Genomic DNA, 25,724 nt, shown 5'->3' on the forward strand with positions numbered 1-25,724 from the left:
ACCACCCTTTAACAGTCTCCTAACTACTCTCTCTCAGATGGATTTAATTAATCTTATAGCATCGCTCATATAAGTGAAGGGTGTCATAGCACTTTACATTACACACATATTATACAGAGCCAATCATAGGTGTGTAAATCAGTGTATAAGAAATGTTACATAAGACAGAGGCCATCAAGGGGTGGATTCACATGTCATCCATACAGGTAGGCAGTATTGTTGAAGAGTACTTGGTCTGGAGAAGCACAAACTCTGAATTTAAAATGTAGCACAATGGTTTGGGGCTCTCTTTAATAACAAGAACTGATTTGTACCCAAATCAACCCTTTTTGCAACATTAGAATAACGAAAGTCTCGGGGAAAAAATCCATACGCTCTAATCTATACCTTGAAGTCTGCACGCAGTTCTTTGATGACAGCTAATAGCTCACTGTAAACTGCAACTAACAAAAGGAAGTCTCTGACAACAGCAGTAACCCACTGAACTGTTTACATTATATTCACTTTGTGATCTTCATGGTACATGTTCTCTGCAGCAGGCATACTAATCCTCTGCGCTACCTTACCATGAATCAAAACTTCCATGAGTCAAAACTTCTACTAGCCAAAACTCTGATCTCGCCAGGAAGAACATTAATCACCTGAGTTTTCTTGACATTTTAATTGTTGAAAGTTTCTGGAGGCCAGGAAACGCGGCAGCAGGTGCTTTTAGGCACAATATAAACTATAAACTGGCTCCCCCATGCGACGTCAGCACCTGGTGCAGTGGCACCAGTCGCACCGCCCTAGAGCCGGCCCTGCCTGGGTTTCTTGAGTATGGATGTTAGGGAACCTACCTGTGTTTCTTGAATATTGGTGTTAGGGAACAGACCTGGGTTTCTTGAATATGGGTGCTTCGGAAAAGACCTGGGTTTTTCGAGTATGGGTGTTAGGGAACATACCTGGGTTTCTTGAATATAGGTGTTAGGGAACAGACCTGGGTTTCTTGAATATGGGTGTTAGGGAACATACCTGGGTTTTTGAGTATGGATGTTAGAGAACATACTTGGGTTTTTTGAATATGGGTGTTAGGGAACAGACCTGGGTTTCTTGAATATGGGTGTTAGGGAACAGACCTGGGTTTTTGAGTATGGTTGTTAGGGAACATACCTGGGTTTCTTGAGTGTGTGTGTTAGGGAACATACCTGGGTTTCTTGAATATGGGTGTTGGGGAACATAACTGGGTTTCTTGAATACGGATGTTGGGGAACATACTTGGGTTTCTTGAATATGGGTGTTAGGGAACATACCTGGGTTTCTTGAGTATGGATGTTAGAGAACATACTTGGGTTTTTGGAATATGGGTGTTAGGGAAAAGACCTGGGTTTCTTGAATATGGGTGCTAGGGAACAGACCTGGGTTTTTGAGTATGGTTGTTAGGGAACATACCTGGGTTTCTTGAGTATGTGTGTTAGGGAACATACCTGGGTTTCTTGAATATGGGTGTTAGGGAACAGACCTGGGTTTCTTGAATATGGGTGCTAGGGAACAGACCTGGGTTTTTGAGTATGGTTATTAGGGAACATACCTGGGTTTCTTGAGTATGTGTGTTAGGGAACATACCTGGGTTTCTTGGCTATGGGTGTTAGGGAACATCCTTAGGTTTCTTGAGTATGGGTGTTAGGGAACATGCCTGGGTTTCTCGAATATGGGTGTTGGGGAACATAACTGGGTTTCTTGAGTATGGGTGTTAGGGAACAGTCCTGGGTTTCTTCATTATGGGTGTTAGGGAACATGCCTGGGTTTCTTGAGTGTGGGAGTTAAGGGACATGCCTGGGTTTCTTGAGTGTGGGTATTAGGGACCATACCCGGGTTTCTTGGCTATGGGTGTTAGGGAACATCCTTAGGTTTCTTGAGTATGGGTGTTAGGGAACATGCCTGGGTTTCTCGAATATGGGTGTTGGGGAACATAACTGGGTTTCTTGAGTATGGGTGTTAGGGAACAGTCCTGGGTTTCTTGAGTATGGGTGTTAGGGAACATGCCTGGGTTTCTCGAATATGGGTGTTGGGGAACATAACTGGGTTTCTTGAGTATGGGTGTTAGGGAACATACCTGGGTTTCTTGAGTATGTGTGTTAGGGAACATACCTGGGTTTCTTGGCTATGGGTGTTAGGGAACATCCTTAGGTTTCTTGAGTATGGGTGTTAGGGAACATGCCTGGGTTTCTCGAATATGGGTGTTGGGGAACATAACTGGGTTTCTTGAGTATGGGTGTTAGGGAACAGTCCTGGGTTTCTTGATTATGGGTGTTAGGGAACATGCCTGGGTTTCTTGAGTGTGGGAGTTAAGGGACATGCCTGGGTTTCTTGAGTGTGGGTATTAGGGACCATACCCGGGTTTCTTGGCTATGGGTGTTGGGTGTTAGGGAACATGCCTGGGTTTCTCGAATATGGGTGTTGGGGAACATAACTGGGTTTCTTGAGTATGGGTGTTAGGGAACAGTCCTGGGTTTCTTGATTATGGGTGTTAGGGAACATGCCTGGGTTTCTTGAGTATGTGTGTTAGGGAACATACCTGGGTTTCTTGGCTATGGGTGTTAGGGAACATCCTTAGGTTTCTTGAGTATGGGTGTTAGGGAACATGCCTGGGTTTCTCGAATATGGGTGTTGGGGAACATAACTGGGTTTCTTGAGTATGGGTGTTAGGGAACAGTCCTGGGTTTCTTGATTATGGGTGTTAGGGAACATGCCTGGGTTTCTTGAGTGTGGGAGTTAAGGGACATGCCTGGGTTTCTTGAGTGTGGGTATTAGGGAACATGCCTGGGTTTCTTGAGTATGGGTTGTTGGGAAACATACCTTAAGATAGGGATGATTCGTTGATTAACTCAAGCCACATTGATGCAAATATATTGAAGTTCTCTTTCATTATCTTGGCTGAAATCGTGTCTCTGAATTATGAGGTAGGTCGTAATTCTTTTATTATTTTGGAGAGGTCTTCCGCGTCTGAAATGACTCCCATATGTTGAATACTTAGGAAGTAAAGATAAGCAGTGAGGCAGATTTACTGGAGAGGCCAGACCTCAGTTTGTCAATTTTGCTGGATAAGAATGAGAATTGGAAACAGCCAAGTCGTTACAGCTCTTTAGAGCGTCAGGTAGTTTTGAAGGTTTCCTATTCATGCTGGGAGTGAGTTCTATAGCTAGTACTTCTGTGTTGCAAACTATGTACCACCTTTGCATGCCTTTCTGAACCTGGGTGGTTGGAGAATATGTGCCCCTGTCCTTTCACTGCACTTTCTGACAAGTTCTTTGCCTTTGCGCCCACGTCCATACTACAGTGTGGGCGCAGAGGCAAAGGGATTTCCTCCTTTGCACGGGGGCACACCCCCATGCAAATGAGGAAACACCCTCTGGCGATAGCGCTATATGTGCGTCTGCGCTATCTGTATTACAGAAAGGGCTGCACAAGAATCTACGACCCTTTCTATAATATCAAAGATCCCTGGGGGCACCTAAATCGGACGTACATACCCGTTGCACCCCTGGAGCACTCCCCATAATACGGCCCTAGGAGTTCAGAACATGCTGCATCTTCTGGGCAGATTTGCATGGGGTTTGTTTGGTCCCTTTCTGTAATGGCACAGATACATGAAAATTAAGTAAAATACCTCCTCATATATTCCCATTGTTTTGGAAGTGTTAGCTCAAGCAGTTCCTTCGTATTCTTGTTTTCTTCAGAATTACCCTACCCTGCGTATTCAACCTAATTGTTTCTTTTCTCACATTTTAAAGTATTCTAATTATTTCATTTATAATATTTACTTATACTTTCATTTGTTCTGCACTTCCATACCTCTTTGTACACTGCTTTGTTTTGACCATTGACCCCCCCTCCCCCTTAGTATCCTTCACTCTTAGTCCAATTTATAACTATTTTAAAGAACACCAAATTATCTATAGATAACAGGCTAGTTCTAACTTGTTCATTGCTGTGTTGCCTTGGAGAAATCCAGTGCTCTCTACTTGCTAACCGAGGCTTGAGGGTATGATTGCTTTTGACAAAAGGGGATGTACTATGGTAGTTGCGAAGAAGGACTTGTCCTCTGCCTTCCTGTCTCCCCATGCGCTAGACCATGCTATTTCACCTCTTCCTCTTTTTCCTCTTACAGATGTCTCTCTCTCTTGCTTCCACCCTTCGAGGAGTCAGGCTGTTGCCCTGGCGAGGCCTTTCAACCACCAGCTTTGTGCGTAGTTCCAAAGGACACGGTAAGGCACAAAGAAGCTACTGTCAATGCGAAGGTCCTAACATGCTTAGAAGCAGTGGCGCAGCACAAAATGACAACAGCTGCATTGGAAATGTGGTTAAATGTCCCTCAAATTTCAGCTGCAGTGTAACTGCATAACTTCCAGCAGTAGCCACTTAGTACGACCTCCTCAGATGTGACAATATACCTTTTGGCCAAGTGGGTTTGCAGTGGGCCATGTAAGATCTCTTCTAAGCATCCCTGAAGATAAAAAGAGGTTGCAGATGTTTCAGGCTGTCTTATGAATCTCCAGAGAAATGGCACAATTCACAACGTTTTAATAGTATACTCACTTGCAGTTTTAATCCTCCTTCTTCCTATTTCTCTTTTTGGTAGACGGCAGTGCCTAATTTGAGTCGGTGGTTTCCAGTGCTCATCACCGGCACTTAATAATCAACACCAGCACTTTTCATGAGCACCAGTTAAGGACACATTAATTTACGGGGAGATTAAGTGATTTGCCCAGAATCACAGGATGTTGAGCTGACCCATAAACTCGAACCTGGTTACCCAGCTCCGAAGTGTTCAGCTCTGGCCATTACGCCACATCCTCTCCCCACTTTCATGGTAAGCAGTTGGTTCTGTTTTAGGCAGCGCTAATAGGAGAAATGGACTGGTGCAAGCTGCCTCCTGACGACAGCCCGTCATTTACGTTTTTTACAAGTTAACCACTGGTAGACAGTAACGTGGCGGGGTCTTACAATACTTTTCCTCGGTTCAAATCGGCTTATTGAGCAGTGATGACCAATGAAATTTGGCAAAATTAAAGGTGCTAACTCCGTGGTACTCTTTCCGCAAAGCTGGAGGATTTTGCTGTCAGTAGGAAAGAAAGCTCAGTGGCTTGAATAGGCTAAGTGACCTAAGAGTGCCAGCTTCTAAGTAAATGCTTGAATGGCAGCAGTGCCCTTGTTAGACCTGGCACCTTGGCGTGAGTTTCCCTTCCACTTTTGATGGTGTGCCTCGATTGTTTTTCTGGTGTTGTCCGCTCAGGGCGCTGCGCCACGGCTAATCCGTGCCGCAGCGCAAGTGCTCCCTAAGATAAAGTGTTCATCATTGGTATACATGATTGGTTTATTGGATTCACTGTCAGTCCCCAGTAAAGTGCACCCGGAGTGCCAGGGCTTGTGAATGCCAATGCCGCTAGTGGGCTGCAGCGCTGGTTGCGCCACCCACACCAGCGGCCATGTAAAATGTGTCCTGGGTCTGCCACTGCCGACCCCGCGTGCAGTCCCGTACTGTCACGCTAGCTGGGCAAGTGCACACACTTGCCAGCCCCCAGAACCTTCCCTTAGCCTCATGTTAGTCACCCCTATGGTAGGCCCGCGGGCAGGGTGCGTTGTAGGTGTAAGGTAGGACAGGCCCTGGTTGTGAGGCCTGTCCTAATAGTGAATCACCGCCATCTTCGTGGTTCACTATTGCAAGGCTACCTGTTCCCCTTAGGCCAGATGAGCTGCTGGAATTATTACATACTATAATCCCAGCAGGCTCAGGGAACATGGTAGAGAGATATGTTTAGTATGCCTGAACTCGGAATGATAAAATACTTCTTGTAGTCAAGTTTATTTTACTATCCTGGGTTTGTAAATACGACTTTTTAGAAAGTCCGTATTTACTCGCTTAACCATCTCAGCCCGCCTCTGCTGTGCGTGTATCTGACTGTCTGGGCTATGTGAGTGACAGGGCTGGGGGGATGACAGGTAGCGAATGGCAGGAGAGCACCTTGGTGGGAGGTGGGGGTGCCCCTTGGACTCTGAATAGGGCAGTGCTCCACCACCACAAAGCTGGCTCCGCCCCCTGGGGAGCGACTGATGACTCAGCCTGCACCTGGCCCCGGACGGGCGAAGCGCTGTCCACAAGGTGATCCTGAAAGTACTTGTCCCCTGAATGCCGGCTCCACCTCCTGTGGAGCGGCTGATGTGCCTGCCCCTCACACTGAAAGCAGAAGTCAGAATACCCCCAACAAAGTGCTCAGGACTGAGATCGACTATGCGAAGGCCCCCCTGGCCTGAAAGAACAAAAGAAATGTGGTATAAAAGTAGGAGCCCTGCTCCTTGCAAATCAGAATGCTGTTTACCACAAAGGACCTCTGCCCGACTAGAAGGAGAAGAAGACGCTGGAAGGACTGGCCTGCTGCTTGCCTTGCTGAGAAAGGAGAGGAAAAAGACTTGCTGAAAAGACTTTGCTACTTTGTGCTTGAACATTCTCCAAGGGCTTGATCTGAGCTTGCCCCCTGAACTGAACCCCAGGACTAGTGGATTCTCTGTGCTTTTGCTCGTCCTCCAAGTCGAGCCGTGTGTGCATCCCGCTGGAAAGAGACTGCGCCCCTCATCGCCCCCTCCTAGGGCCGTGACACTCAGGAGCTTGCCTGCCTTTACCCCGTGAGAGCCCCGCTCCGTCCGGAGCCGCTCTCTGTCCCCGGGCTAGGTTGCCTGCACCCCTGTCATCGCCTGCCACTGGAGTGCGCTGAACGCGCTGTCACCCCTCCCGCCGGAATCCGTCCGACGACTGTGATCTACGCCGGGTCAACCAGCTGCACTGACCGTGCCCTGTGACCCCGCTTCGCTATCCCCGGACATCTCAGGCCGCGCCGCCCCCGCTGTGGAGACCCCCCTGCACCGCCGTGCTAAGGGTCGCTGGCCGCGCCTGCCTGCTGCATACACCCGCTGATTGAGGATCCAAAGACACTACCCCGAAGCCGAGAGTCGCTCCGATCTGGGTAACTCTCTCCTCGCAACAGTGCTACAGGAATTCCAGTATCGGGCTCGGGCCCGTACCGCCTTACTTCCCCGTTAAGCCTCACTGCACGCCCGTCTCACCGCCGCTGCCCGGGAGCCACCGGGAGGAGCTGTGCACGGCGCGCGCGCGCCCACGACCGATGTGTGAGCCGCGGTAGGCCGGAACGTAAGTCAATGACTGGAATCTCCCAAGTGACATTGAAAAGAGACTAAAGAAGCATCCGCTTAAAGAACCGTTTACCGGCTTGATAATCTGGTGGCATAGAAACAACGTTACTGGTCTTGTGATAAATCTGCATAACTATTTTTATATAAAGAACCGTATTTTCACATACCTAAGCCTGGTGTCCGTTTCTGGGGGGATTAATGTATTTACTGTGTGTGTGATTATAATTGCTTAACCAACGACGCCTGGAGAATCGCCTTGGCTGCTCACGCCACGCACCTAGAGGGTGAGCAAGGGTCATTCCCAAGGGGTTATCCTTTGCCCTGACGTGGAGGAGAGGGTCACTGCTTGACACAAGGACATCCTTGCGCCAATCAGAGATCCCCGTCTCTAACATTGTTGGCAGCGGCTGGGATTTCGGATTTGCATTTGTAATTTGCATACAGTGAATTATTAATCACCAGATAGTGAGAGCAGACCAAGTAACGCAGCCACAGGTTTTTTTTCATTTGTGAACCGTTGAGACATCTGCCATTACTGCAGCCATGCCTGGCTCACTTCCTGCTGGAAGAGCACTCTCTGTGATTTCTGGAATAGATGAGGTGGATTGGGAGAAACTGGAGGACTGTACCGTGGAGCAATTGAAAGGCTACAGTGTGAAATTCAGAGTTCCCCATACTGGATTCAGGAAGAAGAACCAGTACCTCAAGGCGTTGAGAGCCTGGAAAGAGTCAAGAGACCCACAGAATGCGGGGGACATCGTTCCGCCCGACCACTTTGTGGAGCCCACCAGAGGCCTGTCCCCAGAAGAGCTGGCGGACAGGGCAGCAGACAGGGCGCATGCAATGGAGATGGCAAAGTTGGCAGGACAAATGAAAAAGGAGAAGCAGAAGTTGGCCTTGGAGGCACAACAACGCCAAATGGATCATGATCTGAAAGTGAAGGAGTTGGAGCTGAAGGCGAAAAGTTTGGAAACCACTCCTTCTGGTGGCAGCACTCCACCGGTGCAGGTAGAGTCCAAGGTGTACATCCCCAAAGATGTAGTTAAGGAGTATTTTAGGAAGGATGACATAGGGCAGTGGTTTAGGGCCTACGAGGTAGCCATGTCTTCACACCGGGTCCCTGAGAAAGACTGGGGAGCGGGGTTGTGGGGAAGGTTCCTTGCTGAAGGGCGTGACACACTGTTAGATTTGCCCCTAGAGATCCAGACCTCATACCCCCATATGAAGGAAGCTTTAATGACCAGGTATGGGTTAACTCCTGAGCTATATAGACAGAGGTTCAGGGAGACTAAGAAGATCCCTGAGAGTACGTATGTGGAGTATGTAACTTTTTTCTGCAGAGCACTGGATGGTTGGGTGAAGGGTAGCAAGGTGAATGATTATCAAGGGCTGCTTGATTTAATTGCATGGGAGCACTTGTCCAGTCAATGTTTTCCTGAGCTACGCCAGCACCTGATTGATAGCAAGCTGTCCAACCCGAGGAAGCTCGCTGAGGAGGCGGACCGCTGGCTCAGCACCAGGGTCCACAAGGGTCAAGTTGGAGACTCCGCCAAAGGTGGGCAGGGTCCCCAGCAGAAGAGTGGGGGGGACAAGGGTAAACAAAAGGGGTTCCAAAAAGGCCCCCAAAGTAATCCCCAAGGGAACCAGCAGAAGGGTTCTCAGCCTCCCCCACCCCCGCAGCAGAACGGGGCCCCGGCAGGTAGGCCTGTTCCAAAGGGGCCATTCAATTGTTATAAATGTGGTGAACCGGGTCACATTGCCTCTGATCCTAAGTGTCGCCTGTTTGGTAAGACAGCACCCGCTGGTGCTCCCCCCCGGCAAGTAGCTAATGTTAATTTTGGGGAGGAGGTAGCAGTCCAGGGGGGTGGGGGTCCTGCGCATATGACCCTAGTCTCGCTAGGAGACAGTAAGATGGTCCCTGAAACCTACTTACCCTCTAACACTAAGAAATATGGGCAAGTAGTGACCATCAATGGAAAGAAGGTTGAGGCTCTTAGAGATACAGGAGCCAGCGTGACCTCGGTGAGGCAACACCTGGTGTCTCAAGAGCAGATTGTACCCAATGCCTACTGTAGGGTTGTCAATGCTGACAACATGGAGAGTCGTTGTCCAATGGCTCAAGTTCCCTTTGAGTGGGGGGAGGTCTCTGGTACTCTACAAGTCGCTGTGAGAACTGACATGCCTGTAGATTGTCTGCTAGGGAACGACCTGGAGAGCTCCCCTTGGGAAAAGGTGGAGAAGACCACGCATCTGAGGATGGTGGGTCTACCCGACTGGGCGTGCGTGACCACCCGGTCCATGGCAGCCTGTAGGGGTGTTGAGAGGGTCCTGGAGCCTGAGGGAGAGGACCAGGAACCGGCCTTAGGGAGAAGGCGCAGGAGGCGCGGGAAACCGGCCCCCGAAGTTCCCACGGCCCAGGAGGAAGCAGACCCTGAGGGGGATGCCCTGGAGCCTACCGGGGAACAGATTGCCGAACTGGGAGACCTGTCTGAGCTGACCCATTGGCAGCAAGAAGGAGGTCCCTCCAGGGAGGAATTCTGCAGGGAGCAGAAAGAATGCCCTTCTCTCGTGGGTATGCGGCAGCAGGCTGCAGACCAGGCCAATGGTGTTCAGGCCAAGACACACTACGTGTACTGGGAGAGTGACCTCCTGTATTCAGAGCCTAAGGCTGCTGAACCTGGGTCAGCCCGTGTGCTGGTGGTACCCCAGAAGTTCAGAACCTTCCTACTGGGGCTGGCTCATGATGTGCCTTTAGCAGGACATTTGGGGATGGACAAGACCTATGACAGGCTTGTCACCCACTTTTACTGGCCCCAAATGCACAAGAATTCAGATTCCTACTGCCGAACCTGTCAGACTTGCCAGGCAAGTGGTAAGAGCGGAGGGAAGCACAAGGCTCCTCTGCAGCCCTTCCCCGTGGTCGGTACGCCCTTCCAGCGAGTGGGTATTGATATTGTGGGGCCTCTGGACCCCAAGACAGCCCTGGGCAACAGGTTCATCCTGGTCTTGGTGGACCATGCCACCCGGTACCCTGAAGCCATCCCTCTGAGGACAGTGACGGCCCCCGTGGTGGGACGAGCACTGATGGGAATTTTCTCCCGAGTGAGATTCCCTCTAGGGGTGGTGAGCGACAGGGGGACCAATTTCATATCCACATATATGAAATCCCTGTGGAAGGAGTGTGGGGTAACTTACAAGTTCACCACTCCTTACCACCCCCAAGGAAATGGGTTGGTTGAGAGATTCAACCGAACCCTCAAAGGCATGATCATGGGCCTAGACGGTCCAATGAGGCGCAAGTGGGACGTCCTCTTGCCATGCCTGCTCTTCGCTTACCGAGAGGTGCCACAGAAGTCTCTAGGGTTCAGCCCCTTTGAGCTTCTGTATGGTCACCCGGTAAGAGGACCTCTGAGTTTGGTAAAGGAAGGCTGGGAGCAATCTCCCAGGAAACCTCCCCAGAATGTATACAGTTACATGCTGGCCTTCCGAAACCAGACTAGGCGTTTCAGGCAACTTGCTGAGGCAAATCTGGAAGCCAGCCAGGAGGAGATGAAGCGGTGGTACGACCGGAATGCCACTCTGGTAGAGCTTCAACCTGGACAAAAGGTGTGGGTCTTGGCCCCAGTGGAGCCTTGTGCACTTCAGGATAAGTGGATAGGTCCATTTGAGGTTGTGGAGCGCAAAGGTCCTATCACCTACTTGGTGGACATGCAGTCTCCCAGGAACCCTTTGAGGGTCCTACATGTTAACCGCCTTAAGCCCCACTTAGAGAGGACCGAAGTGGGCATGCTGCTGGCCACTGATGATGGAATGGAAGAGGAGACCGAGCCTCTTCCTTACCTCTTAGTAGCCTCTGAGAAAGATGGGTCAGTGGATGGAGTTAACCTCTCACCCACCCTGACGCCCGAACAACAGGAAGATTGCCGCCACTTGCTGGGGCAGTTTCCCGATAGGTTCTCCCTGGTTCCTGGTGTCACAGATTGGTGCGTCCATGATGTGGACACAGGTGACAGCTTACCTGTGAAGCACAAGGCTTACAGGGTAACTGACAGGGTCAGAGCTTGCATCAAGGAGGAGGTCTCCAAAATGCTTGCGCTAGGGGTGGTTGAGTCCTCCAGCAGTCCTTGGTCCAGCCCCGTGGTCTTGGTCCCCAAAGCTGCTGCGCCGGGAGCCACACCTGAACTCCGGTTCTGTGTGGACTACAGAGGACTCAATTCAGTAACTAAGACTGACGCGCACCCCATCCCCAGAGCTGATGAGCTCATTGATCGGCTAGGGGCTGCCCGGTTCCTCAGCACGTTTGATTTAACGTCTGGGTACTGGCAGATCGCCTTGACCGATGGGGCCAAAGGGAGGTCAGCATTCTCTACACCAGATGGGCACTTCCAGTTCCGGGTCATGCCATTTGGGATGAAGAATGCCCCTGCCACCTTTCAGAGGTTGGTCAACCAGGTACTGGTTGGGCTGGATGCGTTCAGTGCCGCCTACCTGGATGACATCGCAGTGTTCAGTGCCACCTTGCCCGAACACCTGCGCCACCTCTGGGAAGTGTTGATGGCTCTGCGCCGAGCAGGCCTCACGATCAAGGCAAGCAAGTGCCAGATCGGGCAGGGTTCCGTGGTGTACTTGGGACACCAAGTGGGGAGTGGCAAGGTGGCACCCTTGCAACCCAAAATTGAGACCATCCTGGCTTGGGAGCCCCCCAAGACGCAGACCGCATTGAGGGCCTTCCTGGGGCTCACTGGGTACTACAGGAGGTTTGTCAAGGGCTATGGAACGATTGTTGCCCCCTTGACAGAGCTGACTTCCAAGAAGCAGCCCAGGAACGTGATCTGGACTGACACCTGTCAGAAAGCTTTCGACACCCTGAAGACTGCCATGTGCACGGCGCCCGTGCTCTTGGCCCCTGACTTCTCCAAGGAATTCCTAGTGCAGACAGACGCTTCAGAGCATGGTGTAGGGGCTGTTCTCTCACAGATGACTGAGGAGGGCTGGGACCAACCCGTAGCCTTCATCAGTAGGAGGTTACTTCCACGGGAAAGTAGGTGGAGTGCAATTGAGCGAGAAGCATTTGCTGTGGTCTGGGCGCTGAAGAAGCTAAGACCCTACTTGCTTGGGTCTCACTTCCGAGTTCAGACCGACCACAAGCCCCTCAGATGGTTGATGCAAATGAGGGGTGAGACCCGAAACTGTTGAGGTGGTCCATCTCCTTACAGGGTATGGACTTTACGGTGGAACACCGTCCTGGCACAGATCACGCCAACGCTGACGGTCTGTCCAGGTATTTCCGCCTTAGTGACGAGGAACCCCCTGGGCAAGGGTAGTTCTCCCCACCTTTCAGCTGGAGGGGACACGTGTTAGACCTGGCACCTTGGCGTGAGTTTCCCTTCCACTTTTGATGGTGTGCCTCGATTGTTTTTCTGGTGTTGTCCGCTCAGGGCGCTGCGCCACGGCTAATCCGTGCCGCAGCGCAAGTGCTCCCTAAGATAAAGTGTTCATCATTGGTATACATGATTGGTTTATTGGATTCACTGTCAGTCCCCAGTAAAGTGCACCCGGAGTGCCAGAGCTTGTGAATGCCAATGCCGCTAGTGGGCTGCGGCGCTGGTTGCGCCACCCACACCAGCGGCCATGTAAAATGTGTCCTGGGTCTGCCACTGCCGACCCCGCGTGCAGTCCCGTACTGTCACGCTAGCTGGGCAAGTGCACACACTTGCCAGTCCCCAGAACCTTCCCTTAGCCTCATGTTAGTCACCCCTATGGTAGGCCCGCGGGCAGGGTGCGTTGTAGGTGTAAGGTAGGACAGGCCCTGGTTGTGAGGCCTGTCCTAATAGTGAATCACCGCCATCTTCGTGGTTCACTATTGCAAGGCTACCTGTTCCCCTTAGGCCAGATGAGCTGCTGGAATTATTACATCCTATAATCCCAGCAGGCTCAGGGAACATGGTAGAGAGATATGTTTAGTATGCCTGAACTCGGAATGATAAAATACTTCTTGTAGTCAAGTTTATTTTACTATCCTGGGTTTGTAAATACGACTTTTTAGAAAGTCCGTATTTACTCGCTTAACCATCTCAGCCCGCCTCTGCTGTGCGTGTATCTGACTGTCTGGGCTATGTGAGTGACAGGGCTGGGGGGATGACAGGTAGCGAATGGCAGGAGAGCACCTTGGTGGGAGGTGGGGGTGCCCCTTGGACTCTGAATAGGGCAGTGCTCCACCACCACAAAGCTGGCTCCGCCCCCTGGGGAGCGACTGATGACTCAGCCTGCACCTGGCCCCGGACGGGCGAAGCGCTGTCCACAAGGTGATCCTGAAAGTACTTGTCCCCTGAATGCCGGCTCCACCTCCTGTGGAGCGGCTGATGTGCCTGCCCCTCACACTGAAAGCAGAAGTCAGAGTACCCCCAACAAAGTGCTCAGGACTGAGATCGACTATGCGAAGGCCCCCCTGGCCTGAAAGAACAAAAGAAATGTGGTATAAAAGTAGGAGCCCTGCTCCTTGCAAATCAGAATCCTGTTTACCACAAAGGACCTCTGCCCGACTAGAAGGAGAAGAAGACGCTGGAAGGACTGGCCTGCTGCTTGCCTTGCTGAGAAAGGAGAGGAAAAAGACTTGCTGAAAAGACTTTGCTACTTTGTGCTTGAACATTCTCCAAGGGCTTGATCTGAGCTTGCCCCCTGAACTGAACCCCAGGACTAGTGGGTTCTCTGTGCTTTTGCTCGTCCTCCAAGTCGAGCCGTGTGTGCATCCCGCTGGAAAGAGACTGCGCCCCTCATCGCCCCCTCCTAGGGCCGTGACACTCAGGAGCTTGCCTGCCTTTACCCCGTGAGAGCCCCGCTCCGTCCGGAGCCGCTCTCTGTCCCCGGGCTAGGTTGCCTGCACCCCTGTCATCGCCTGCCACTGGAGTGCGCTGAACGCGCTGTCACCCCTCCCGCCGGAATCCGTCCGACGACTGTGATCTACGCCGGGTCAACCAGCTGCACTGACCGTGCCCTGTGACCCCGCTTCGCTATCCCCGAACATCTCAGGCCGCGCCGCCCCCGCTGTGGAGACCCCCCTGCACCGCCGTGCTAAGGGTCGCTGGCCGCGCCTGCCTGCTGCATACACCCGCTGATTGAGGATCCAAAGACACTACCCCGAAGCCGAGAGTCGCTCCGATCTGGGTAACTCTCTCCTCGCAACAGTGCTACAGGAATTCCAGTATCGGGCTCGGGGCCCGCACCGCCTTACTTCCCCGTTAAGCCTCACCGCACGCCCGTCTCACCGCCGCTGCCCGGGAGCCACCGGGAGGAGCTGTGCACGGCGCGCGCGCGCCCACGACCGATGTGTGAGCCGCGATAGGCCGGAACGTAAGTCAAAGACTGGAATCTCCCAAGTGACATTGAAAAGAGACTAAAGAAGCATCCGCTTAAAGAACCGTTTACCGGCTTGATAATCTGGTGGCATAGAAACAACGTTACTGGACTTGTGATAAATCTGCATAACTATTTTTATATAAAGAACCGTATTTTCACATACCTAAGCCTGATGTCCGTTTCTGTGGGGATTAATGTATTTACTGTGTGTGTGATTATAATTGCTTAACCAACGACGCCTAGAGAATCGCCTTGGCTGCTCACGCCACGCACCTAGAGGGTGAGCAAGGGTCATTCCCAAGGGGTTATCCTTTGCCCTGACGTGGAGGAGAGGGTCACTGCTTGACACAAGGACATCCTTGCGCCAATCAGAGATCCCCGTCTCTAACAGCCCTCTTACAAAGTATACTTCTGAGATTGACAAACATGAGCAATCGGTTAATAATACTGCTTATTTACATGAAATGACGCTAAGGTTGAATCTGACACTCAGAAGAAGGGGAAGATAAGATGGAAAAATAGCTAAATAAGGGAATAGCAGAGTGAATCAGGGGCCAGGAATAGCCAGGGCTTCAAGAGCCTTTTGAATAGGGATTCCGATTCTGTGAAACGCAAAGGGCTGGGGAGCTGGTTCCATGCTTTGGATCCTAGATCCGAGGAGGATTGCCGCCTCAGGATTTTTGTCTGATTAAAGAGGGCTTCAGAAGATTCACATGGGAGGATCTCAGAGTTCTTTTGGCTGAGTAGTGACTCAATCTTGCAGTCAGGTATTTGGGTCCAGTGGCTCTAAATGCTCTAAAGACCAGTATAAGGAACTTAAAGAGGATCCTTTTGTGTACCGGTAAGCAGTAGAAAGTTTTTGGAGCAGCGGAGGCAGAACTCTGTCTAGGGAGTTTTAGCACAAGCCTAGCCCCGCGTGTTGCACCATCTTGAGATTGTGGAGTACTGGTTTCGAAACTCCTGTGTGGAGACTATTACACTAGTCGAGTCAGGAATTGATGAGGAGAAAATCAGCTGTTTTCCTGGCAGCTAGTGGGAGAAAGTCAAAAAACGTTCTTGAAGATTTAACTAAGTTGAAACACATTCTTGCCACTGCAAGAGAATGAGGGCAGAAAGAGAGGGAGGTGTCAAATTTTACTCCTAAGTTTCATGCAGCTTCTACTGAGGCCAGAGGTGGGGCCACAGGATTTGAGCATCATTGGGTTGGGCAGAAAGGATTAGATTTTCCGAATAGCAGGATATCCATTTTATCTGAGTTCTATTTGAGGTGTTTTGATTGCATCCACTGAATGACTTTGGTGAGGCAGTTTTTGAAGTTTAGTTCTGAGCCAAGGGACCCATTGTCCAGCAATAGAATCAGCTGTGTATAATCAGTGTATGATGTAGTGGTGATTCCAAAAGAAGCTATCAGCCTATATCTTGACTGTCCTATATCTCGACCGTGGTTCATCCGGACCAGGCGGGATTCATGCCTCACAGGGCTACGCGGCATAACATACGGAGGGCGCACGTGGCATTGGCGGCTGTTCGGGGGACGGGGGTGCCAGCGGCGCTGTTGCTGGCAGACATGGATAGGGCGTTTGATTCCTTAAGTTGGACCTATTTGTTTGCCCTACTTCGTCGACTCAATCTGGGCCCTCGTTTCCTGTCCTATGTGGCGCTCCTATACACTGACCTGACGGCGTCGGTCCGTGTGGCGGGGGCGCTCTCCCCCAGCTTCCCTATTGGTCGTGGCACTAGACAAGGGTGCCCCCTGTCGCCATATTTATTTGCCGTTGCCATGGAGCCTTTGGCGGGGTGGGTAAGTATAGATGCGCAGCTGCAGGGATTTGAATGGGCCCCTGGACTATCGGACAGAATAGCCCTATATGCCGATGACGTCTTATTCTTCCTGACGGCGTTGGACAGGTCGGGGCCCCGTCTAATGGAGATAATGCGGATCTTTGGGGAAACGTCCGGGCTGTATATGAACCCCCGTAAGTCCACCTTGTGGGTTCTGGGTGACCAGGGGGGGGTGGGAGAGTGGGCCTCTGGGCTGCAAATAGCGGACAGTGGATTTAAGTATTTGGGTGTCTTTCTATCAGAGGCCCCGGAGATGTCGTGGGCACGGAATGTGGCGCCGGTCAGGGCGCGCGTTCAAGAGGATATTACGACTTGATGCCGCATGCCGCTGACAATCTACGGTAGATCGGAGATTTTTAAGATGGTGGCACTTCCTCGGCTATTGTACCAACTTCAGAACCACCCATATACGATCGCGCCCAGCTGTTTCCGTACGGTGAATTCGGTGCTCGGCCAGTTTCTGTGGGGACAGGGGGCGGTACGTGTGGCGTTGCGTAAGTGCTTTCTATCCACCTATTGTGGTGGGCTGGCGACCTCCGACATGCTCTCGTATTATTAGGCATCACACCTATTGGTCCTCAACGAGTGGTGGTATGGCGACCGAGGGGACCTGGCTTACACTCTCGAGCGACACTTGATGGGGCGGCATTCTCTCCATACGATCCTTTATTCGCCGGCGCGGCGGGGCTCGCTGCCGCCGGTTTCCAGAGTAGTCTTCCAGATCTGGCGGCAGTCCTTAAAGAGAATAGGGTGGTGGAACACATTAACGGGGGAAACGCCGCTATGGCATAATGGGCGGCTACCGGAGTTAGCGGCGCTACAGGGGTTCGGCGGCTGGGACGACATCGGTATCTCTACCTTGGGCGACATGACAAGGAATGGATCCCTTAAATCGTTTCAGGACCTGCAGGAGGAATTTGATATGCCCCGGACGCAGTTCTTTCGATTCCTCCAGCTTCGCCATGCACTTGCTCCTAGCCTGGAGGGCCTGACAGACATTCCCGAATTTAGCCCGGTGGAGGCGAAAGTCTTCATGGGCGATCTTGTAACCAAAAAGATCTCCCGGATATACCAGTCTCTGGTCACCCATAGTGCGCCCTCCCTGGATAGGTTACGGATGGCGTGGGAAGACGATGTAGGCTCGTTGGAGGAAGAGGATTGGAGGGAGGCCCTGGCCGCCCCGCGGGGCGCGGCCATCGCGATGCGCCTCCGTCTGGTCCAGTTCAAATATCTACACCGGGTATATTTCACTCGGGTGCGCCTGTATAGAGCGGGCTTGATTGCCACGCCGGTGCGCCTCAGGTGTGGTGGGGCGGAGGGTTCCTTCCTGCATACGGTTTGGCACTGCTCGTCGTTGGATCGATTCTGGAGGGTTTTTTTTCGTGTATGTCTGAGGTCCTGGGGTGGCAGCTCCAGCGTACGCCGCAGCTGGCCTTGCTTCATGTCATGGACGATATTGGGGGTAATGTCTATAAACGGCACCTCCTGTTGCTTGGTCTTACCTTGGCGAAGCGAGACATAGCCAGGCAGTGGAAGGATGAGCGGGCCCCTTCGGCGGCCGCATGGAAAAATGGTCTGGACTTTTGTATGGGCCTGGAACAACCTATCTTTGTGGCTCGGGGCTGCCCCCGCAACCATTTCAAGATTTGGAAGCGGTGGGCGGATTATCGGGGTCTGTGGCTGGAGCCCCCTGCTGTGCCTGACGATATCCCAGTGGGAGTGGGGTAGGACTAGAGTGATGGGGGCTGTTCTTTGGGGTGTCGGGCGCCATGGGGGTGCGGGGGCGGCCTGGGTGTGCCGGGTCTCTACCAGGGTGGATGGGTCGGGGTCCTTACTGCTTTGCTGTGGTTACCGGGCGCGGGTGGGAGAGCGGTTTTCAGTGAGCGAAGCGCAACTTGGGGGGGGTGGTGGGTGGGGGGGCGGAGATCCGAGGTTATATTTTAGATCAAAGAATGTAATGACTTGTTTTGTTTCTGGTGTTCTGTTTCTTCTTTTTTCAAAAACACAAAACGAAAATTGTCCGTTGCAATGTCTCTCTCTGTAATTCTGTGTGGTAGTGGCGTCTGGGGTCACAGAGCCCTGCCTCTTATGTGCAAATGACGAATAAAATCTGTTGTTAAAAAAAAAAGAAGCTATCAGGGACATTAAGGGGGCCATGTATATATTGAACAGTGCAGGGCTGAGAGATGGGCCCTGCCGAACTCCTGGTGATACTGATTTTCTGTTGAGGTAAAAGATCCAGGTGTGACTGCTTGTCTGCAACCAGTTAAAAAAGATTTGATCGCGGCCAGGGCCCTGTGAGAAATGTCATGGTCCGCAGTATGGAGTGTGAAATAGTGTCAAACGCGGCAGAGAGATGAAGTAAATTCAACATTGCATTATTCCCCACATCCAGGGTCAGTTTTAAGGTGTCTGAAACTTCAAGCAGGGCTGATTCGGTATTAGGTTTGAGGCAAAAGCTGGATTGCCGGGGATGAAGCTTTGCAAATGGAAATGAATTGGCCATTAACAAATTTCTCAAGCATTTTGGTTAATGCAGGGAGTAGTGAGATGTGGCGGAGTTAGACAGTGTGGTGGGGTCTGCAAGAGATTTTTTTTGCTGGGGTTTCACGATTGTCAGTTTCCAGTCTGAGGGGACTTCCACCACTGATAGTGAGGTATTAAGAATGTTATTAATAAAAGGGTTGATAGTGTCAACAACCTTATGAAGAATGGCAGGGGTCATTGGGGGAGCCAGATTTACATGAGAGGATGGCCTGTTGTGACTGTGACAGTGTAATCTTCTGAAATGATGCCAAGATTGCGGTCCCTGCCTTTAATGGGTATCTAATAAAACACAGTCAGAAGGGGGTATGGTGGTTGAAAAGCCCCGTTGGATGGTGTGTATTTTCTCTTCAAAGAAAGAAGAAATCTGATTGCATAGAGTTTAGGAATGTCGCTAGCCAGTGCCTTCGGTTGTAAAACAGATTTTGAGATATTACAAATAATTTTAGGATCAAACTGGGCCTCTTTAATCTGGGTAGTGTAGTATGGTTTTTGGCTGCTTTAATCTGGGAATGGTCGCCTTTCTGTGCAGTTTTAAAGCAGTTTTAAACCTTCCAGGCTTAAGAAACAACGAGATTAAACCTTGTACACTATTGAAGTTAGTCACCCTCAGTAAGAGGGTTCGATAACGCATGGTAGCATGATCACCATCACTTTTCACCTCTTTTGAATTACTGGGTCACTACACAATCGCAAAAAGTACAGTCACTACTCGGTGTTACGTAGTGGTTTCATTTCGGGACGACATCCCGTGTTTTTTGCACCTCTTTATATCCGTGTTCGCCATCTAGTCACGGTTTTGTAAACAGGTATGCACTAACTTGTTTCGAGTTTATGGCAAGTAATAACTGGACACACACCTAGCATGGGTTAAGCATGGTCACAACATCACATATATTTTTGAGAACTCTGACAAATAATCCCTTTGTGTACATTCACAGGTATAAAAACACTTTCTTCTATTTTTGTAGGAGTTATCTCCTGATGAAGGGCGTGGCCCGAAATGCATTGGGCACAATGTTGTTTATGAATTATCATGTATGTCATCGTATAACCAGAATGGATTCTATGAGATGAACTTATTATTATTCATGATAAAGCAAAATTTCATGAAATAGAAATTTCATTGGAGAACCTAAATAAACTTGATGAATACATTTTTTACGAGTGCGGTTTGGAGACGCTCCCTAACATTGAGGGAAGCACGTCTAAAACAGTTTTAAAACAAAGTAGATCCTCGGGGTTGTATGCTTGCCGTCATTTCCGTTTTTGACAGAGTATACCAATTTTATGTTATATTGGGATTTCTACTAAATACTACTTCCTTCAGATTTCCTACTTTTTAATGTTTCTACAAACTGCAGTCTATAGTCCTATTTTTCTTTAAATAGTATCTCCAATTTGCATTTGGTAATGCCATGATGGGTCAACCTGAGGAAAAATACTAGAGCATTAGTCTGGAAATGGCCCTGCAGAACAAAGAAAATGCAACGCGTGTTGAATATATCATGTGCTTTTTTCTGTGTCCCACAGCTGTGGGGGTCCATATGGAAATGCAACAGTTTTTTTTGTGGTAGTGTTTGAATTTTTTCTTAAGATGTTTTTGTTAGATTTAACATTTTATGAAAGCGAAGTCTCTCTTCTCTGTCAAGATATTGAGTTTAAAACGAAGATCAAGCCCAAGAAAGAGATGTTAGTGTCCAACCATCATTCGAAGAGCATGTGGTGTCTCAAAGTCAAACACTATTCTGCCTTGGGTGAAAAAATATTCTAGCATGTCCCACAAGGCAATCAGGGAATAGGAGGGAACACTTTTTCTGGCCCTGCATTGTCAAGAGAAATGTCTTAATGCACAAGTCACTTTCGGGGTAGATTAGATTTTTTCTTTAAATTGGCAAATATATAACAAAGCGTAAACAATATCATGATACAAAAATAATTAATTGGTGGGGAAATCCATCAATAAAATATATTTTCATTTCAAAGAGCGGATAATCATTCATCATTAAATAATCACAAATGTTTCCCAAATCGTTGAAATGTGGTGGTAGACCCTTGCATCTTCGCTAGATGTTGTTCAAGTTCATATACTTGTGTTGTTTCCCTCCACCATTGTTCATATGTAGGCGCAACCTCTGATTTCCTTCTTTTTTGCAATTTATCAGCCTAGCAGCTGTCAATTCATGAAACACCCAGTCTTTTGTTTTAACTCCTAATAAAATATTTTTAGAAGTGAGTGTGACTCTTGACAGCTGTATATATTTTCTGTGATATCAAAGTCCAAAATTCATTAAGTCTGGGCCAACTAATAAACATTGATACGGTTCAGCCCCTTCAGTTAAGCAACGTGGGCATCAATAGGCTGTTTTATTATACCATCTGCAGGGTCTGAGAGAGTAAATTTAGAAGTCAAATAAAGTGTGATACACTTGATCCCTCAGTCTGGTAGCATTAATAATTTTACAGAAACGGGCAAGACTGATGGCCAACTCTTGCTCCATAGTTATATCCCCTAAAATGGCGGACCATTTACTCGCCCATAGTGCTGGGTTTTGTTTGTGGTATTGCGTTAGGCAAAAGTATCTATCAGAGATAGTGGGCGTATTAGAGCTAAAAATCATTTTGGCAATCTCATAATGTACCAATAGTGTTGTTGTACTAATAGTACTTCTAACTACGAAAGCTCTTATTCAAAAGTACTTAAAACATTAATTGCGATGTAAGGAAAATTCTATATTTATATCTAAAAATGATTTAAAACAGTAGCTGTCAAACAGTTCCCCTACATAGGTAGTCCCAGCCCAGTGTCAGTTTCCAAAATATTGGGATGTAAAACATTCCTGCAAATTGGGGTTGTGTAAGAGGGTAGTGCGTAACTGTACTCCGTGCATGTTCACAACTTTTTTAATATCGAGTTAAATTCTACTCAGATCTCCAACAATTTTCAACCTAACCTTTCTACAAAAATCTCTCATTGAATTTACCACCCTGCTCTCTAGATTGTTATTCATAGATATCATATGTAGCCAATTGGCCAGCTGTATCCATACAATAACTTAACGCGATTGCTGATGCTTGCCCAATAATATAATCGCCACTCTACAGAGGCCCGCCCACCTATATGAGTAGGAAGTTTTAAGAATCAAATAGCTCTTCTTTCTTTCTTTTCTGCCCACATGAATTTGGAAACCATGGTATCAAGCTGTTTGAAAATTTTATTTGGGTTATGGAGCGGTAGAGCTCGAAAGTGATAGAGAATTTTGGGTAAGATCTTCATTTTAACCAGATTAATTCATCCAACTAGTGAGATTGGGAGAAGCATCCATGTAGCTGGTAGCGCTTTAAACTGCTGTAATAAAGATACATAATTCTCTTCAAAGCCGCGTCCTAATGTGTATTACCCAATATCTGGCCTTGGCAGTAACCCGTGAATCTGTGCAGGTAGACCTACCGACTGAAGCAATTTGAGTTTTTGTGAGAGTTCAGCTTGTAGCCAGATAGTATTGAGAGTAGTGTTGATACAGGGCGAAAACACCAATAACTCCTCAGCTTAGATCATTAAAGGAGATGTCATGGTTACATTGGGGATATGTAGAATATTCTTTCGTAAATTACTAATATATGGCTCCATGTAAAGAGCATACAGTCACAGGTATGAAACCCAATGTTTGACCATCATCATAGAAACATACGCGTGGCACCTTTGATCTGTGGCGTTTTATCTAGTAGCCCTTTGCATTCTGTAATGTAGTTTTGTTTTTACCACTGAGATATACATTTAAAAATAACAGCATACATTGCTCTGGTAGCATGGGTGTTGGAAAGCAGAAATGAGGTATATTTGCAGGGCTGAGTGTGAAGTGTGTGAGGGCCCAGGACTGTCAACACTTCCTTTACTGCATTCTGGAATATCTCAGCGGCTGAGGATATCCCAAAATTCAGACGCTTATACCTCCGCAGACCCAGGTGTGTTGAGAAAGTTGTGATGTATCTACTGTCTTTGTCCAGCTTCAGTTGGTGGTATCCCGCGTTCAAATCTAGCTTGAAAAACCATTGTGATCCGTTCAGGTCTGCTAAGATGTCATCAACGGTTGGCGTCAGATGCCGTTCCCTCTTGATCGCTTGGTTGGGCATCCTCATATCGATACATATCCGGATTTTCCCTGGTTGGCGGGGTTTTTCGGCAATCACCATCGGGGACACCCACGGACTTGGACCTGATACTTTTTCAATGACACCTTGTTGTTCGAGTTTTTGTAGTTCTTGTTCTACTAGCGGTCGTAGATGGAATAGTATCCGTCGGTGTCGTAAGGCTACTGGCGTTACTGCTGTGTCAATGTGTAACTTTACGGGAGGCCTTTTTATGCTCCCTAGCCCTTGAAATAGTTGTGGGAATGACTCTAGGATGTCTTCCGTCTTTATGGTTTTCACGGTATTGGCAAACGTGACTAGGTTGAGATCTTCAGCTGTGTGGCTCCCAAGTAAAATGTCAGCTTCCTTGTCTACAACATGGAATGTCGTGGTGACTTCATGGTCTTCTGATTGAACGGTCACTACCATTTTCCCCTTCAACGTGAGTGGTACCTGGCTCCCGTATGTGAGGATCTTCACTTTGGATTGTGCCAGCTGAGGTTTGACTGTGAGCGCCTGGTAATGTTGGTATCCCATAACATTGACGGACGCTCCCGTGTCTATCAGGGCAGTGACCGGCGTTCCGGCTATCTTGAAATCGCAGGTTGGTTGTGGGCGACGTCTCCGTTTTAAGTCATTCACGAATGACACGTAGTGGCATTCTTCCACTTCCTCTGTAGACGATTCTTCCAGGTATTGCCGCCGCGCAGGCCCTGAGCTGGGTGTTCTTGACTGCGCTGGTTCGTCTAGCGACAGTTGTTTCACTTGTCTGTATGGTGTTTTTCTCCCTGACGCTCCTCTCGGCCTTGCACCGCCTCTGCACACGCTTGCAAAGTGATTGGGGATGCCACACTTGGTACATGTCTTCCCTCTCGCCGGGCAGTTGTCTTGTGGGTGTTCCTCTTTGCCACAGTACCCGCATTGCGACCTTCGTGTTGTTCTGGTGGGCCACCTCCCTCGAGCTCCACGTGGCATCGTACGCACTGCATCAGCTCGCTCCGTCTTAACGGTCACTGTCTGTTCGGTTGCCGTATGTAGGGCCGCTTCCATCGCGGACCCACGGACATCTGACAGTTCGTGTGATCTTGCTAAAATTAAGATGTCCTCCAGTGAGATGCGAGGTTGACGGAGGATAAGTGTTCTCAAAGTTTTGTTGCGGCATCCTTGAATTAACTGCGCACGGGCTTCCTTGACCGGGTCATCCTCCGTACATGTGCTGGCTAGTTCTCGCAGGCGGGCATGAAATGCATCAATGGATTCGCCGTCATGCTGGCGCGCTTGTCGCAGTTTGAAACGCTAATAATCTGGGTTAAGTTGCGGATCAAAGTGTGCGTTTAGTGCCCTGACTGCTGCGTCATAGTCTATTGCCGGCCCTGTGTTCGGCAGGTACGCAAACAATTTGTATATTTCGTCCCCTGCAAAATGCAACAGGAGTTGACTTTATCGTCGGTTTCCCTCGTTGCTATGAAGTAGTTGTCGAGACGGCTCAGCCATACCTTCCATCTGGGTGACGCCGTTGCAGGGTCAATTAGTTCACTGAAAGGGGGTAGTGCGCTTACTTGCGAGTGTATGTGGGCCGCTGGTGATACTGGTGCCACTGGTTGTTGGCTTGTTCCTGCCGTCGCTCGGTCAACCATGTTGAGCGCTTATTCGACGTTGTTTCAGATCACCTGCGCCTCTACTGGGCTGTACTAGCGTGAGGTAGCGCGGGCTTTGCCTTCTCGTTTAGTCTCATGTGCGTGCCTTGCCACTGACTGTATTAGCTCTTGTCTCGCTAGTTGCATTCGCTAATGCCTGTTTTGCTCCTGCCAATGCTTGTTCTGTCTTTGCCAGTGCTTGTGTTGCCTGTGCCAGCAAACTGCTGTCTTTACTGCTGCCCCGGGTGTTATTTGGGTATGCTTCTTCTCTACACTGCTGGGGTGCCCTGGGGTGACTTGTGATAAGATCCCCTTGTTTCTGCCAATGCTCGATTATGTCCAATGTTTCCTTTCTTGCTGGCATATAGCACCTCGGGACTGCATAAATGACGTTGACTGTTGTGTATGTCCCCCAGTTTGTTGGTTAGGCCGTGTCATACATTGGGCCCGCAGAACCCTTCACACGAAGCCGGCCGCTGCAGCGCTCTGCTGCGCACGTGGCGTTCACCCGGCTTACCGGCACTTCGTCGAGATAATGGGACACGCGCTGGACGCGCGCGCGCACTGCTCTTCAGAAGTCCCGCTCGGCAGCACACACCTCGGCAAGCGCTGGGTCCGGGCGGCTTCAGTTCGCGTGGCGACGCGATCCGGACACAGCAGACGGGCCGTTTCACTGCCACGGGCTTCTTCAGCCGCCGGTGCACCGTGTGAGTCTTGGGAGCGCGACTTCGCTCCGTGGGGCATTAAGGTGAGGGCTCGGGTCACACCCTCGTCGCCAGTGTGAGGGCCCAGGAGAAAAGGGCCACGTGGGGAATTGGGACAATAAGCAAGGACACATGAGACAGCTATACAGGTGTGGGCCGGAAGGTCTCGAGTGACCTCCGCCCCTTTTATTTATACTCTCTCTGGCCACGCCTGGCCAGAGAGTGATACATTGTGTGCATGCTCTTCCGGGGCTGCTAGGTGTCAGAAGAACAACTAGACCGTTACAAAGTGTTCATATTTGAGTACCACGGGGAAGTTTCCCTA

The 25,724-nt window shown here is 49.7% G+C and overlaps 1 protein-coding gene across 3 annotated transcripts in view; it reads left to right on the forward strand.

Annotated features, from left to right (window-relative positions):
- Nucleotides 1–25,724, forward strand: part of LOC146822744 (cytochrome c oxidase subunit 4 isoform 1, mitochondrial-like) — a 342,020-nt gene that overhangs the window by 53,631 nt on the left and 262,665 nt on the right. For all 3 annotated transcript variants that reach the window (XM_085606931.1, XM_085606932.1, XM_085606930.1), the window contains one exon: nucleotides 4,148–4,244. In XM_085606931.1, coding sequence (XP_085463057.1) covers nucleotides 4,148–4,244 — 97 coding nt within the window. The remainder of the gene's footprint in view (nucleotides 1–4,147; nucleotides 4,245–25,724) is intronic.

Source organism: Triturus cristatus, chromosome 5_2 (genome assembly GCF_964204655.1).
Source record: "Triturus cristatus chromosome 5_2, aTriCri1.1, whole genome shotgun sequence".
NCBI lineage: Eukaryota > Metazoa > Chordata > Amphibia > Caudata > Salamandridae > Triturus > Triturus cristatus.